General features: G+C 42.0%; 1 protein-coding gene across 8 annotated transcripts in view; it reads left to right on the forward strand.

Annotated features, from left to right (window-relative positions):
* The window catches only part of MTUS1 (microtubule associated scaffold protein 1), a 187,103-nt gene that overhangs the window by 165,258 nt on the left and 7,646 nt on the right, over window positions 1–14,199 (forward strand). For all 8 annotated transcript variants that reach the window (XM_061404292.1, XM_061404295.1, XM_061404294.1 and 5 more), the window contains 2 exons: window positions 10,941–11,155; window positions 13,282–13,387. In XM_061404292.1, the coding sequence (XP_061260276.1) occupies window positions 10,941–11,155; window positions 13,282–13,387 (321 nt within the window). The remainder of the gene's footprint in view (window positions 1–10,940; window positions 11,156–13,281; window positions 13,388–14,199) is intronic.

Genomic DNA, 14,199 nt, shown 5'->3' on the forward strand with positions numbered 1-14,199 from the left:
TTCTGACTTGGGTGGCTTGGGATGGAGGAGTCCATTTGAGATGATCATCCCGGTGACTTGATGCAAGTGCTCCCTGGACCACACTCTGACAGCGCACTAGCTTCCGGGATGTTGTTTATTTAATGTAATATATATGTAAGACTTAAGTGAGCACAGTAAGAGAATAATACCTGAGAGCTCCAACTGAACCGAGTTCATTCTCATATTTAGGCTTCCAAATAATTTGTAGATCAGTAACTTTGACCTGCCCCTTTGAACTTTGACCCCTGAAAATATCAGGGAGGACAGGCAGAATAGTCTCAGACTCAGCTTTTTATTAACACTTATATTGATTTATTCTTTTGTTAGAATAAAAGAACCTTTATTCTTTTGATTGAAATGTGATTTCCTTAAAGTCTTAACTCACTTGCCTTGGGCCTGAAGCTTGGAACATTTATGCTGGTTATATTCAGCCAGACTTTTGACTCAGATCCACTTTTCAAGCCTAAAATGTTTTGATTGGTCCATGGAATGTTTGCTAGTGTGATGATGAGAGCATCTGTTTTGCGGCATGTTGTTGGCCAGTGAGACAGTTGAAAAACAGCAGAGTCTTTTCAAACATTTATTGGCAGGGAGAGCCCCAGGCTCCATGGAGGCCCAGCTGGCACCTCTCTACTAAGATCTATGACTGGGCCAGACCATCATCCTGCATGCAAATCAGATTTCATCGGGACTAATCAGTGTGGGGGGCGGGGGGGAATGTTGTTGTTGTTTTTAACCTACCCTACCTTGCAGACCCTCTTGCTTCCACTAGAGAATTAAGCCTTTATCCTCTGAGGTGTCCGTTGTATGAATGAATGAACTTCTCTTTTAATGCATTTCAAGTTGAGAAAATAGCCACTGGGTTCAGGTTCCATGTTCTGTGCTCCAGGACCTGCACTGAAAAGGGCTGAGTGGATTGAGTTCTAGACCCAGTCTTGCCACGTCCATTCCCTCTCTGGTCTAGTAGAGTGAGGTTTCAGATAATGCCTGTGTTATTAACTCAAGACATGATTATATTACCTGAAATAAGTTTGAAAGCACTGAGTTTTAAAGGGAAGGTGGTATTATGTATGGGAGAATGGATTTGATGGTGCAGGCAGTTTGTGAAAGGAAATTCCTAGTAAGTTGTATGTGATTTGTGGAAGCCTTCTGAAATCGGTTCTTGTCAATTCATATCATTCCAAGAGCAATCTGAAAGCTCTTTGTTAGCTAATTTTGAAATTTAGAGACAGACCTTTGTCTTTCCCACATAGCTGCCAGATTTCTTGGTCTTGTGAAAAAGCAGTGCCTTTGGGGAGCAAAACCTGGGGCTTTCATGAGTTAGATGATCTTTCTGTAGACAGTCTGTGAAGACTCACTCTACATAATAGAACAGTCTTTCACTCTGTCCTCACCAAACTCTCAGGTTAGCAGAGCAGGGGATATTTAGTACTACCTGGCACATCAGGGAGCCGATCTGCAGAAAACTGGACATGCCAGTTGTTGATGGGGTAGGTCCCTGCCCTTCTGTAGTTCTGTGGACACCAGCCTCTCCACTAAGTAGCATATTACTTTTTAAAAAGGGCTACTTGGTAATCTCCAATTTTAAGCAGATTAAACCCTAGTCTAAGAGAGTTACCATCATTGTCACTTGTCGTAGAAGGGTATCATGAGCAGATTTCCCTTCAAAGAATGATGCAGTGAAATAATCATGCTACTATGACAGAAGCCCATGTCCCCATTGATGGTTCTGGGGCTGGGGTATGGGGAAGTAGGCTAAGATAAATGTTTCTCTTCTTTTTATACACAAGTGGTAGTGTATTATACATTCTGTTCTACACCTTGTTTTCTGCTTTGCATTTCTGAAAGATCAGTACACAGCGAACTTCCTCAGTCCTTCTTTAAACAGTGGTGAAATTATTTTGAGAATTCGTCCATTATATTATAATGGAATAATTAATTCAACCAATTTCTTCATGGCGGTCATTCAGTTATTTGTCATGTTTTGCTCTTATTTAAAAAATGCTCTAGTAAAGAGCCTCGTATGTCCCTCATTTTGTAGGTGTGGGAGTATGTCAGTAAAATAAATTCTTATTACTGGAATTTCTGGGTCAGAGGAATATGTAGAAAAAAATGTCAGACAAGCCCAAACTGAGGGACATTCTGTAAAATGCCTGACTCTTCAAACTTGTCAAGATGATGAAAGGCAGGGAAAGACACATTCACAGCCTGGAGAAGATGAAGGAGATGTGACGGGTAAATGCAGTGTGCTGTCCGGGGTTGGAGCCTGGAACAGAAAAAAAAGGACACAGCTTGGAGTTTAGTTAATCATGTGCCAGTGTTGGTTTCTTGTGTTAGTCACTCAGTTGTGTCCGACTCTTTGGACTGTAGCCTTCCAGGCTCCTCTGTCCCTGGAATTCTCCAGGCAAGAATACTGGAGTGGGTTGCCCTTTCCTTCTCCAGGGGATCTTCCAGATCTAGGGGTGGAACCTGGGTCTCCTGCGCTGCAGGCAGATTCTTTACCATCTGAGCCACCAGGTTAGTTTTGACCAATGTCCTGTCATAATATATGACGTCAGCATTAGGGGAAACTAGGAGAGAGGTCTCTGGGAACTAGTCTATCCCTGCAGGTTCTCTGAACATCTAAAATTATTCTACAAATGTTCATTCTTAAAAACAGGGGCATTAGTGGAAAAACCGGTGAAATTAGAATAAAGTCTGTAGCAGAGTTAACAGTAATTGCTCCAATGTTAAAACCTTACATTTGATGAATGTCCTGTATTTAATAGATGGTAACATCTGGGGAAAAGCAAAAAAGCAAAATGGCTGTCTGGGGAGGCCTTACAAATAGCTGTGAAAAGAAGAGAAGCAAAAGCAAAGGAGAAAAGGAAAGATATAAGCATCCGAATGCAGAGTTCCAAAGAATAGCAAGAAGAGATAAGAAGGCCTTCCTCAGCGATCAATGCAAAGAAATAGAGGAAAACAACAGAATGGGAAAGACTAGACATCTCTTCAAGAAAATTAGAGATACCAAGGGAACATTTCATGCAAATATGGGCTCGATAAAGGACAGAAATGTTATGGACCTAACAGAAGCAGAAGATATTAAGAGGGGGCAAGAATACACAGAAGAACTGTACAGAAAAGATTTTCATGGCCCAGATAATCACGATGGTGTAATCACTCATCTAGAGCCAGACATCCTGGAATGTGAAGTCAAGTGGGCCTTAGAAAGCATCACTACGAACAAAGCTAGTGGAGGTGATGGAATTCCAGTTGAGCTATTTCAAATCCTGAAAGATGATGCTGTGAAAGTGCTACACTCAATATGCCAGCAAATTTGGAAAACTCAGCAGTGGCCACAGGACTGGAAAAGGTCAGTTTTCATTCTAATCCTAAAGACAGGCAATGCCAAAGAATGCTCAAACTACTGCCCAATTGCACTCATCTCACATGCTAGTAAAGTAATGCTCAAAATTCTCCAAGCCAGGCTTCAGCAATACGTGAACCATGAACTTCCAGATGTTCAAGCTGGTTTTAGAAAAGGCAGAGGAACCAGAGATCAAATTGCCAACATCTGCTGGATCATGGAAAAAGCAAGAGAGTTCCAGAAAAACATCTATTTCTGCTTTATTGACTATGCCAAAGCCTTTGACTGTGTGGATCACAAGAAACTGTGGAAAATTCTGAAAGAGATGGGAATACCAGACCACCTGACCTGCCTTTTGATAAATCTGTATGCAGGTCAGGAAGCAACAGTTAGAACTGGACATGGAACAATAGACTGGTTCCAAATAGGAAAAGGAGTACATCAAGGCTGTATGTTGTCACCCTGCTTATTTAACCTATATGCAGAGTACATCATGAGAAACGCTGGACTGGAAGAAACACAAGCTGGAATCAAGACTGCTGGGAGAAATATCAATAACCTCAGATATGCAGATGACACCACCCTTATGGCAGAAAGTGAAGAGGAACTAAAGAGCCTCTTGATGAAAGTGAAAGTGTAGAGTGGAAAAGTTGGCTTAAAGCTCAACATTCAGAAAATGAAGATCATGGCATCCGGTCCCATCACTTCATGGGAAATAGATGGGGAAACAGTGGAAACAGTGTCAGACTTTATTTTTCTGGGCTCCAAAATCACTGCAGATGGTGACTGCAGCCGTGAAATTAAAAGACGCTTACTCCTTGGAAGGAAAGTTATTGACCAACCTAGATAGCATATTCAAAAGCAGAGACATTACTTTGCCAACAAAGGTCCGTCTAGTCAAGGCTATGGTTTTTCCTGTGGTCGTGTATGGATGTGAGAGTTGGACTGTGAAGAAGGCTGAGCACCGAAGAATTGATGCTTTTGAACTGTGGTGTTGGAGAAGACTCTTGAGAGTCCCTTGGACTGCAAGGAGATCCAACCAGTCCATTCTGAAGGAGATCAGCCCTAGGATTTCTTTGGAAGGAATGATGCTGAAGCTGAAACTCCAGTACTTTGGCCACCTCATGCGAAGAGTTGACTCATTGGAAAAGACTGTGATGCTGGGAGGGATTGGGGGCAGGAGGAGAAGGGGACGACAGAGGATGAGATGGCTGGATGGCATCACTGACTCGATGGACGTGATTCTGAATGAACTCCGGGAGTTGGTGATGGACAGGGAGGCCTGGCGTGCTGTGATTCATGGGGTGAGGTGAGGGGTATACAGGAACTCTTGGTACTGTTTGTACCTTTTGTATCGATCTAACAGATGAGGTGGCCAGAGAGAGACCTGGAGGAGGCAGGAAAGACTGGACCAAGCATCTCCTGTCCCTGCTGGGTGGGGCAGAGAGAGGAACTCAGCTCAGGGAAGGGGCAGCAGCCACAACAGGCCTGCTGGAAGCATCTAGAGAAGGTGCGGGCCCACGGCCAGAGGGTGACGTCATCTCGCTTTCCTGTTTGTTCTTTCTGTCACGGTATCTACAGGGCATCATAAAACTGTGTGATCTTCAGAGTGACCCTACCTCCGCCCCAGTTTTCTTTCCCCTTTTTCTCTTTCATATTTTATGCCCAATTTAGATAAAATTACCTAAAAGTTGGGGAAATTCTATGGCATATAATGTCAAGAACAATCATATAAGAAAGTGAACTTCTGAAGTGGGTGCACACCCTATCCAGGGGGTGCGGGGGGTGTGTGTTTCTGTCTGTCTTCTTTGAATACTAGACAAGCAATGCTACTTTGTAACTATCACAGTCTGTCCAATACCCCTCGAGAGTGTCTGTCTTTGAGGACTCTTCACGCCCATTTGAATTGGTGGACTTCTGCAATGCTAGTAACAGTAACATTTGTGGCATGCTTACTGTAGTTAGGCACCTGGCCAGGTGCTCCCATGTATATTTTATTTAATTGTGCAGGGAACACAGGCATATTATCTCCATCTTAAAAATAAGGAAATTCAGGCTTAGAAGGCTTAAGTGTTTTGCGCAAATCACACAGGAGCTAAGCGGTATGGGTCAGATAAGTATTTTACTGTTGTCAATTAAGACATCTTATTTGTGTTCCTGAGAATTAAAATATTTCCAGTTGTCTCAAGATGAAGCCTGCTGCTCGGATACAAAAACTAAGAAAACCTCTGTATCATTTCCAAAGAATACTAACAATTTAGAGCCATGGTTGTGTAATGTTTTTCTCTGTAAACAGTACATTCATCAGTCACCAAAGGGCAATTGGCCTCCATGAGATGGAAATAATACAGGCCTGACCTCTTCCTCTTAGATAAGGCCTCCAGGACCAATTAGGTGACAGCTGGACTTCACCCCTCGGGGTAAAGGGCTAAAGGACCGTGATGAAACCAGCTCTGTTGTCAAAGGTATTTCTGGCATCGTGCCTTTTCTAGATGGCATCCAGATAACTTAAAAGGGAAGATTTCAAGCTTTTCACCATTTCTGAAATAGTTTTCCATGTGTTAAACTGTCAGGGGAGTGTCTCTCTGTTTTTCCTGTCCTGTCATTGGCCTTGGGTTCTTCTCTGGCCTGGTTCATCTCAGGTTGAAAATGTCAACTTCCAGCTTGTAATGTGGCGACGTGTTCTAGGGCCCATCTTGTAAGTGAGTCAGTTTCTTTCTTTGTTTCTTGATGCTGAAGAATTTGTTTCTTGTTTTAATGAGTAGATTGCCGCAGGGGCTTTCTCATTTTACCAGCATGTGCACCGATTTCTCTACAGGCAGTGGTCTCGTTGGTGCCCTTCATCACACACATGCTTTTAAAACTCGCCTAACAGAATAATTATAACAGCGAGGCCAAAGTGTTAGTCACTCAGTTGTGTCTGACTCTGTGACCCCATGGACTATAACCCACCAGGCTTCTGTGTCCATGGAATTCTCTAGACAAGAATACTGCAGTGGGTTACTGTTCCCTTCTCCATGGGATCTTCCAGAGCCAGGGATCAAACCCGGGTCTCCTGCATTGCAGGCAGATTCTTTACCATCTGAGCCACCAGGAAGGACAGAAGGACCACTTTGCACTGCATGGATTTTCTGTCTGTGCAGTAACTCCATGAAAACAGTATCGCCTAAACCTGTGCAAAAACTCCTTGCTTAGTCCAGATTCTGAGAGATTTATGTTTTCTTTGACTGTGTTGGGTGATTGACTTACCATGAAAGGAATCCTGGAGAATGAGCAGGGAAGGGACAGGCTCTTACAGGAGTGAGAGCCCAGGTGGCCTAGGAATCGCTCCTAACCTGTAGTAAGTACAGGGAGAAGTACAGGACGGAAGCTGGAGACCCCCACTCCCCCCACGAGTGTGCGGTGGTAGAGGGGTCGCGAGAACTCTTGATGCAGTGTTGACATGCGTGTCCTTCAGAAAAGAAGTATTCCATGAGTCTTTATGCCAAGTAAATGCTTCCCCAGGAGCCCCGGCCAGTTCACTCAACACAGAGCCCTTCGTGTGAGAGATGGCTTTATGAACCAGCTGCTCCCCACAGCTGCAGGCTGACGTCACCTGGGGCCCGGCCTGCCCCGCAGCCCCGCTCCCCCGGGGGCTTTCTTCCACTTTCCCCTTCCTTCCCTCCTGTCCTCTTTCACCTCACCCACAGAGGCCAACAAAGTTAAACACTATTTAAGCTTTTTTTTTTTTTTTAAAGAGGAAACACCCTGTTCAGCCACCAATGTGAGAAGATTTCCATCTATTTTATTTTTAAGTTAAACAGACTGACAGTCATCTGATGACAAGCAGATGTGTTGAAATCCAGCAGGTGTTACTGCTAACTTCCCCACAGAAGCTCTTCTAGTTTTTGGTCCACATAGACATTTTATCTCAGATACAAGCATTCAGATGAGCTAGAATTTTTGTTTTGTTTTCTTTTGTATTTTGCTGATACGTGAAATCCCAAGGGAATTAAGTCAAAAGGTGTAAAATCAAGAGTTCTGCTAGAAAAGCTATTCTTGATGCCTTTGTTGACAGCTTGCAGTTTAGGTTTCTGTTTCCTACTTTCATGTGAAGAACCTGGAATTCACACAAGGAGGCTTGTGGCCCTATAATTTGATTTGTATGATTTTGGAAAGGCAGCAGAAATGACTATTGGATTGGCCAACAAGTCTGTGTTGGTTTTTCCATAAGATCTTACCAAAAACCCAAATGAGCTTTTTGGCCAACTCAGCTTTTAGTTCTTTGGCTCACATTTGTCTCCCTGAATCACTTCTTTGTCCTTTGATAATTAGCGATCTGAGAAGGGCGTTCTGTAGCAATTAGCATGACCATTATCTTTTCGTAAATTCTTTTAAAGAAAAAAACCACTTCCCAAATTTAGTCCCAAGGCGTGATTGTCAGTGATGTCAATGGTCTATATAGTCTGATCTCCATCTACCTTTTTGACTCTTCTCTCCAACTTTTCCGCCTCGCCAATGTTCTAGCTCCCGAGGGGCACTGTGCAGCCTCATCATTGCTCATGTGGAATAGTTTTCACCCTTAATATCATTAGTAGTTCTCACTTTGTTTTTGCTATTCCTGTTTCCTTTCCCCTTCAGTAAATATTTGTGGGCTTACTTGAATTTTTAGGGTTCTCTTTAGCAGACAGTATGCCTGTCATTGAAAGGTTCCCTAGTGGCCCAGTGGTAAAGAACCCACCTGTCAATGCAGAAGATGCAAGAGACATGGGTGTGATCTCTGAGTCGGGAAGATTCCCAGGAGGAGGAAATGACAACCCACTCCACTATTCTTGCCTGGAAAATTCCAGGGACAGAGGAACCTGGTGAGCTACAGACCATGGGGTCGCAAAGGGTCAGACGGGACTGAGAACGCACACATGCTTGTCATTATTTCAGCATAACTTATTTTACCTCTGGAGGAATACTGATGTGGGACAAGGGCTAGAATTTCTACTGCCATGTGGCATATTCCCAAGAAAACAAGTCTACATGATTGTCCAAAATTCATCCCAGGAGCCAGCCAATTTCCCTTTACTTAGGTAGAATAATCATTGATGTAAACCTCCTTTTCTCCATGAAATAATCTTTTTCCTTCCACTACTCCAGAAATACATATTCCTTACCAAAATAGACGTAAGGGTTATTTTATAACAGACTTATCAGTACCTGTTTTGTAAGAGTCTGTGGGCACTCTGGGATGTGAAGAATGTACATCCTCCTTAAGGGTACGGTAGCACATCTTTCCCCGTATCTAGTAGGGAAAGGAAGGCTGGAAAAGTCCAAACTTCCCGTGAAATGATTTTTTAAACTTTTTATTGGAGTAGAGATGACTAGTTACCTGTTTGATATATGGTAGTGTATATGTGTTAATCCCAATCTCCAAATGTATCTCCTTTCCTCCAAGTAACCAAAAATTTGTTTTCTATATCTATGACTCTGCTTCTAGTTTGTAAATATTTGTACCCCTCCCGTTTTTTTGTAGATCCACATATAAGTGATATTACATGATGTTTGTCTTTCTGTGTCTGGCTTCCCTCAGTATGACAATGTCTAGGTCCATCCAGGTTGCTGCAAATGGTTTTGTTCTTTTTAACTGCTGAGTAATATTCCATTCTATATATACCACAGCTTCTTTATCCACTCCTCTGTCAGAGGATACTTAGGCTGCTTCTGTGTGTGGATACTGTAAATAGTGCTGCAGTGAACACTGGGCTGTGTGTATCTTTTTGAATTATGGTTTTCCCTGGGTATATTCTGGGTCATATGGTAGTAATATTTTTAGGGGGTTTTTTTGGTTGTTTTTTTTTTGTTGTTTTTTTTTAAGAAATATCCATACAGTTCTGTATGGTGGTTGTACCATTTTACATTCTCATCAACAGTGTAGGAGGTTCCCTTTTCTCCACACCCTCTCTAGCATTTACTGTCTGCAGATTTTTTGATGATGGCCATTCTGACTGGTGTGAGGTGATACCTCATGGAAAACTAAGATCATGGCATCTGGTCCCATTCCCATCGCTTCATGGCAAATAGATGGAAAAACAGTGGAAAGAGTGAGAGACTTTATTTTGGGGGGCTCCAAAATCACTGCAGATGGTGACTGCAGCCATGAAATTAAAAGACGCTTGCTCCTTGTAAGAAAAGCTATGACCAACCTAGACAGCATATTAAAAAGCAGAGACATTACTTTTCCAACAAAGGTCCATCTAGTCAAAGCTATGGTTTTTCCAGTAGTCATGTATGGATGTGAGAGTTGGACTATGAAGAAAGCTGAGTGCCGAAAAATTGATGCTTTTGAACTGTGGTGTTGGAGAAGACTCTTGAGAGTCCCTTGGACTGCAAGGAGATCCAACCAGTCCATCCTAAAGGAAATCAGTCCTGGGTGTTCACTGGAAGGACTGATGTTGAAGCTGAAACTCCAATACTTTGGCTACCTGATGCAAAGAGCTGACTCATTTGAAAAGACCCTGATGCTGGGAAAGATTGAGGGCAGGAGGAGAAGGGGACGACAGAGGATGAGATGGTTGGGTGGCGTCACCCACTCAATGGACATGAGTTTGAGTAAGCTCTAGGAGTTGGTGATGGACAAGGAGGCCTGGTGTGCTGCAGTCCATGGGGTCACAAAGAGTCAGACACAACTGAGCGACTGAACTGAACTGAATAATTAGTGATGTTGAGCATCTTTTCATGTGTGTGTTGGCCATCTGTATGTTTTCTTTGGAGAAATGTCTATTTGACTCTTCTGCCTATGTTTTGATTGGGTTCACTTGATATTGAACTGCATGAGCTATTTCTGTATTTTGGAGATTAACCCCTTATTAGTTGCTTTGTTTGCAAGTGTTTTCTCCCATTTCTTTCAGGATTTATTATAGCATGTGTGGCTATTTATTCATGTGCAAGTTCTGCAAGGTACTATTAATAATTCTGTTCTGGGTAGTGGTAGTGAAAGGTTAGAATGACCTGATTTTAAATTACGTTTATCAGATTACTTTGCCTGTTTAAAATGTTAACCTTTCAATTTATTCACATTGTAGTGTAGCTTTTCAATGTGTTTTCTCTAAGGTTTTTATGTTCTGATGATTTGTGTTCCATATAATCTTTTATTTTTCATAATGAGTCTAAATTGGCTTCAATCAGATACAAACTTAAAGTCTGTTTCTTCTTTGTGGTCTTACCGTCTCTGTTTCTTCTCTGTCTCAGCTGCCTCCCCTAGGGGCTGGCCTTAGACACCTCAGCCAATCAGAGCCTCTTCTCCTTGAGGCCCGTGCACTGATTGGTCACCACACGTAAGGGTGCTCTTCACTTGGGAACCTGGCTCTGCCCAAGGACTTCTCTTACTGCTTGATAGACAGTTGGCCTTTTGCTGCCAGAGACCATTTCCTCGCCTTCCCTTCACTTTACACTTCACTTCTGCACTGTTATGGTTGAGAATCTGGTCCCGAGAATTGAGTACTGCTTTCCGAGTCATCACAGCTGTGTGTGAATGTTACGAATGTAGGCCGTTTAGCAGGCTGAGTGTCATCTTCCCTTTCCTTTTTCCATCTCTTTTCAGTCACCGTTTCAACCACCTGTGAGAAGTTAGAAAAAGCCAGGAATGAGTTGCAAATAGCTTATGAAGGATTTGTCCAGAAGCTAAACCAGCAGCACCAGACTGATCTAACAGAGCTGGAGAATCGGCTTAAAGAATTTTACACCGGGGAATGTGAAAAGCTTCAGAACATCTACATAGAAGAAGCAGAGAAATACAAAACTCAATTGCAGGAGCAGGTTTGTACTTTTCGAACCTGAGCGTGTGCTTGGCCATTGCTGTTAATTTGAATTCTAACTGTTGTCTGATGAGGGTCTTCCTGTGATGACCTTCTCTTTGTTGGCTGTCCCTTGATGAATTTCATTATGATTTAAATAAATGAAACAATTTTTAAAGTAAATTTTTATGATCAAAGCAATGTATGTATGTTGAGTGAAAGATTGAAAGAAAAAAGATAGAATTTAAACAACCCTTTAAAATTTTTTTAATTGAAATATAGCTGTATAAGATTATATAAGTTACAGAATTACAATATAGTGATTCACAATTTTTAAAGGTTGAAAGTGAAAGTTAGTCACTTAGTCATGAGTGACCCCATGGACATGTAGCCCACCAGGCTCATCCATGGGATTCTGCAGGCAATAATACTGGAGTGGGTTGCCATTTTCTTCTCCAGGGGATCTTCCCAACAACCCAGGGATCAAACCTAGGTCTCCTGCATTGTGGGCAGACTCTTTACTGACTGAGCCACCAGGGAAGCCACTATATAAGTTACAGAATTACAATATCAGATCAGATCAGTCGCTCAGTCTTGTCCGACTCTTTGCGACCCCATGAATCACAGCACGCCAGGCCTCCCTGCCCATCACCAACTCCCGAAGTTCACCAAGACTCACGTCCATTGAGTCAGTGATGCCATCCAGCCATCTCATCCTCTGTCGTCCCCTTCTCCTCCTGCCCCAATCCCTCCCAGCATCAGAGTCTTTTCCAATGAGTCAACTCTTCGCATGAGGTGGCCGAAGTACTGCAGTTTCAGCTTTAGCATCATTCCTTCCAAAGAAATCCCAGGGCTGATCTCCTATAGTGATTCATAATTTTTAAAGGTTGTACTCCAGTTATAGTAGTGTTAGTCGCTCAATCGTGTCCGACTTTTTGCGACCCCATGGACTGTGGCCCGCCAGGCTCCTCTATCCATTGGATTCTCCAGGCAAGAATACTGCAGTGGATGGCCATTGCCTTCTCCATACGATCCTCCTGACCCAGGGCTCGAACCCAGATCTCCTGTATCGCAGGCAGATTCTTTACCAAAGAGCTATAAGGAAGTCCATACTCCTGTTACAGTTATTATAAAATCCTGGCTATACAGAAGAGTCACAGAAGTAGACGACAAACATAGTTACCAAGAGGGGTGGGGGAAGGAGGGTGGATGAACTGGAAGATTGGGATTCACAATTTTTAAAGATTATAACTGTGTTTATAGTTATTATGAAGTAGTGACTGCATTCCCCATGTTGTATAATATATCCTTGTAGCTTATCCTATACCTAACAGTTTGTACCTCTTATTCCCCTGCTCCTATATTACCTCTCCCTTCCCTCTCCGCACTGGTTACCACTAGTTTGTTTTCCATATCTGTGAGTCTATTTCTTTTTTGTTAAAGTCCCTAGTTTACTGTAATTTTTAGATTCCACATATAAGTGACATTATATAGTATTTGTCTTTATTTCACTTAGCATAACATACCTTCCAAGGCCATTCATGTTGCTGCAAATGAAAAATTTCATTCTTTTTTTAATGCTTCCGTGGTATTGCATTGTTCGTATGTATATATACACACACAGATGTACATATACATACATACATATAATACACACACCCCACATTTTCTTGATCTATTCATCTGTTGATGCACATTTTGGTTGCTCTCATGTCTTGGCATTTATAAATATGATGAATGTTTGAACTGCTTCTATGAACACTGGGTGCATATATCTTTTCAAATTAATGTTTTTGGAGGGTTTTTTCCAGATATATTTTAAAAAATAAAATAAAACATCCCTTTATCCTACTACATAGAAATAATCCCTTTGTAAGCATTCTGGTACTGCTAAAACATTGGTTTGCATTTCTTCTTTTCTTGTTTAGTAACTTGTGTTTTTCACTTCATAGTACATCCTAAACCTCTCTTTAATTTCCTTGCTCCCTTTTAAAATCAAGTTTTCATTTCAGCTTTACATGTGCCTGGTAGCCCTTTAGACTTGAATGCAAGCTAATGTGTCACATCTCCTAATGTTGCCGCCTATTATTCATTCACCTTAGGACTTGATTTTATTGGTAAAACTATTGTTTTGGTTTTTTCTTACAGTTTGACAACTTAAATGCTACCCACGAAACCTCTAAGTTGAAAATTGAAGCAAGCCACTCGGAGAAAATAGAATTGCTAAAGAAGGCCTATGAAAACTCCCTTTCAGGCAAGAATGCTTTTTCTCTATTAAAATAGAATAAGAGCTCATGGAACAGCATGGTGTGTTTCCACACAGAAATGATTCATAACTTCCCCTCCAGAGAATGCCCCGTGGTGTTCGGTTTTGGAGGGTTTCTTGGTTTCTTTTTGCATTGTTTATTGGGAGTGGCACATGCCCTTTCCCCTAAGGAGGCAGATAAGAGTTTTGTTTTGTTTTTAATAAATGCCAGTCTTTTAGGAAAGAGAGTGAACTTTTAAGGAACTTTATGGCTTTTTTGGTAGTAGCTGTGCTTGACCACTTCAGATCCTAGGAAGGATCTGTGAGTTTACACCCTGCCCGCAGTGAAGGGCCCACACCAGGCACTTCTGTACACTGGACTGTTGGGAAAAGTAGATGGCACTTGCTGGATAAAAAAATCATTTATTTCATCATGATTAGAAGAGGCGAAGTAAAAGGAAAAGAATACACACCGAGGAAACCAGAATTGAAAGAGACACGTGTACACCAGTGTTCATCACAGCACTGTTTATAATAGCCAGGACATGGAGGCAACCTAGATGTCCATCGGCAGACGAATGGATAATAAAGCTGTGGTACATATACACAATGGAGTATTACTCAGCCATTAAAAAGAATACATTTGAATCAGTTCTAGTGAGGTGGATGAAACTGGAGCCTATTATACAGAGTGAAGTAAGCCAGAAAGAAAAATACCAATACAGTATACTAATGCATATATATGGAATTTAGAAAGATGGTAACGATGACCCTACATGTGAGACAGCAAAAGAGACACAGATGTATAGAACAGTCTTTTG

This window comes from Bos javanicus, chromosome 27 (genome assembly GCF_032452875.1).
Source record: "Bos javanicus breed banteng chromosome 27, ARS-OSU_banteng_1.0, whole genome shotgun sequence".
Classification (NCBI taxonomy): domain Eukaryota; kingdom Metazoa; phylum Chordata; class Mammalia; order Artiodactyla; family Bovidae; genus Bos; species Bos javanicus.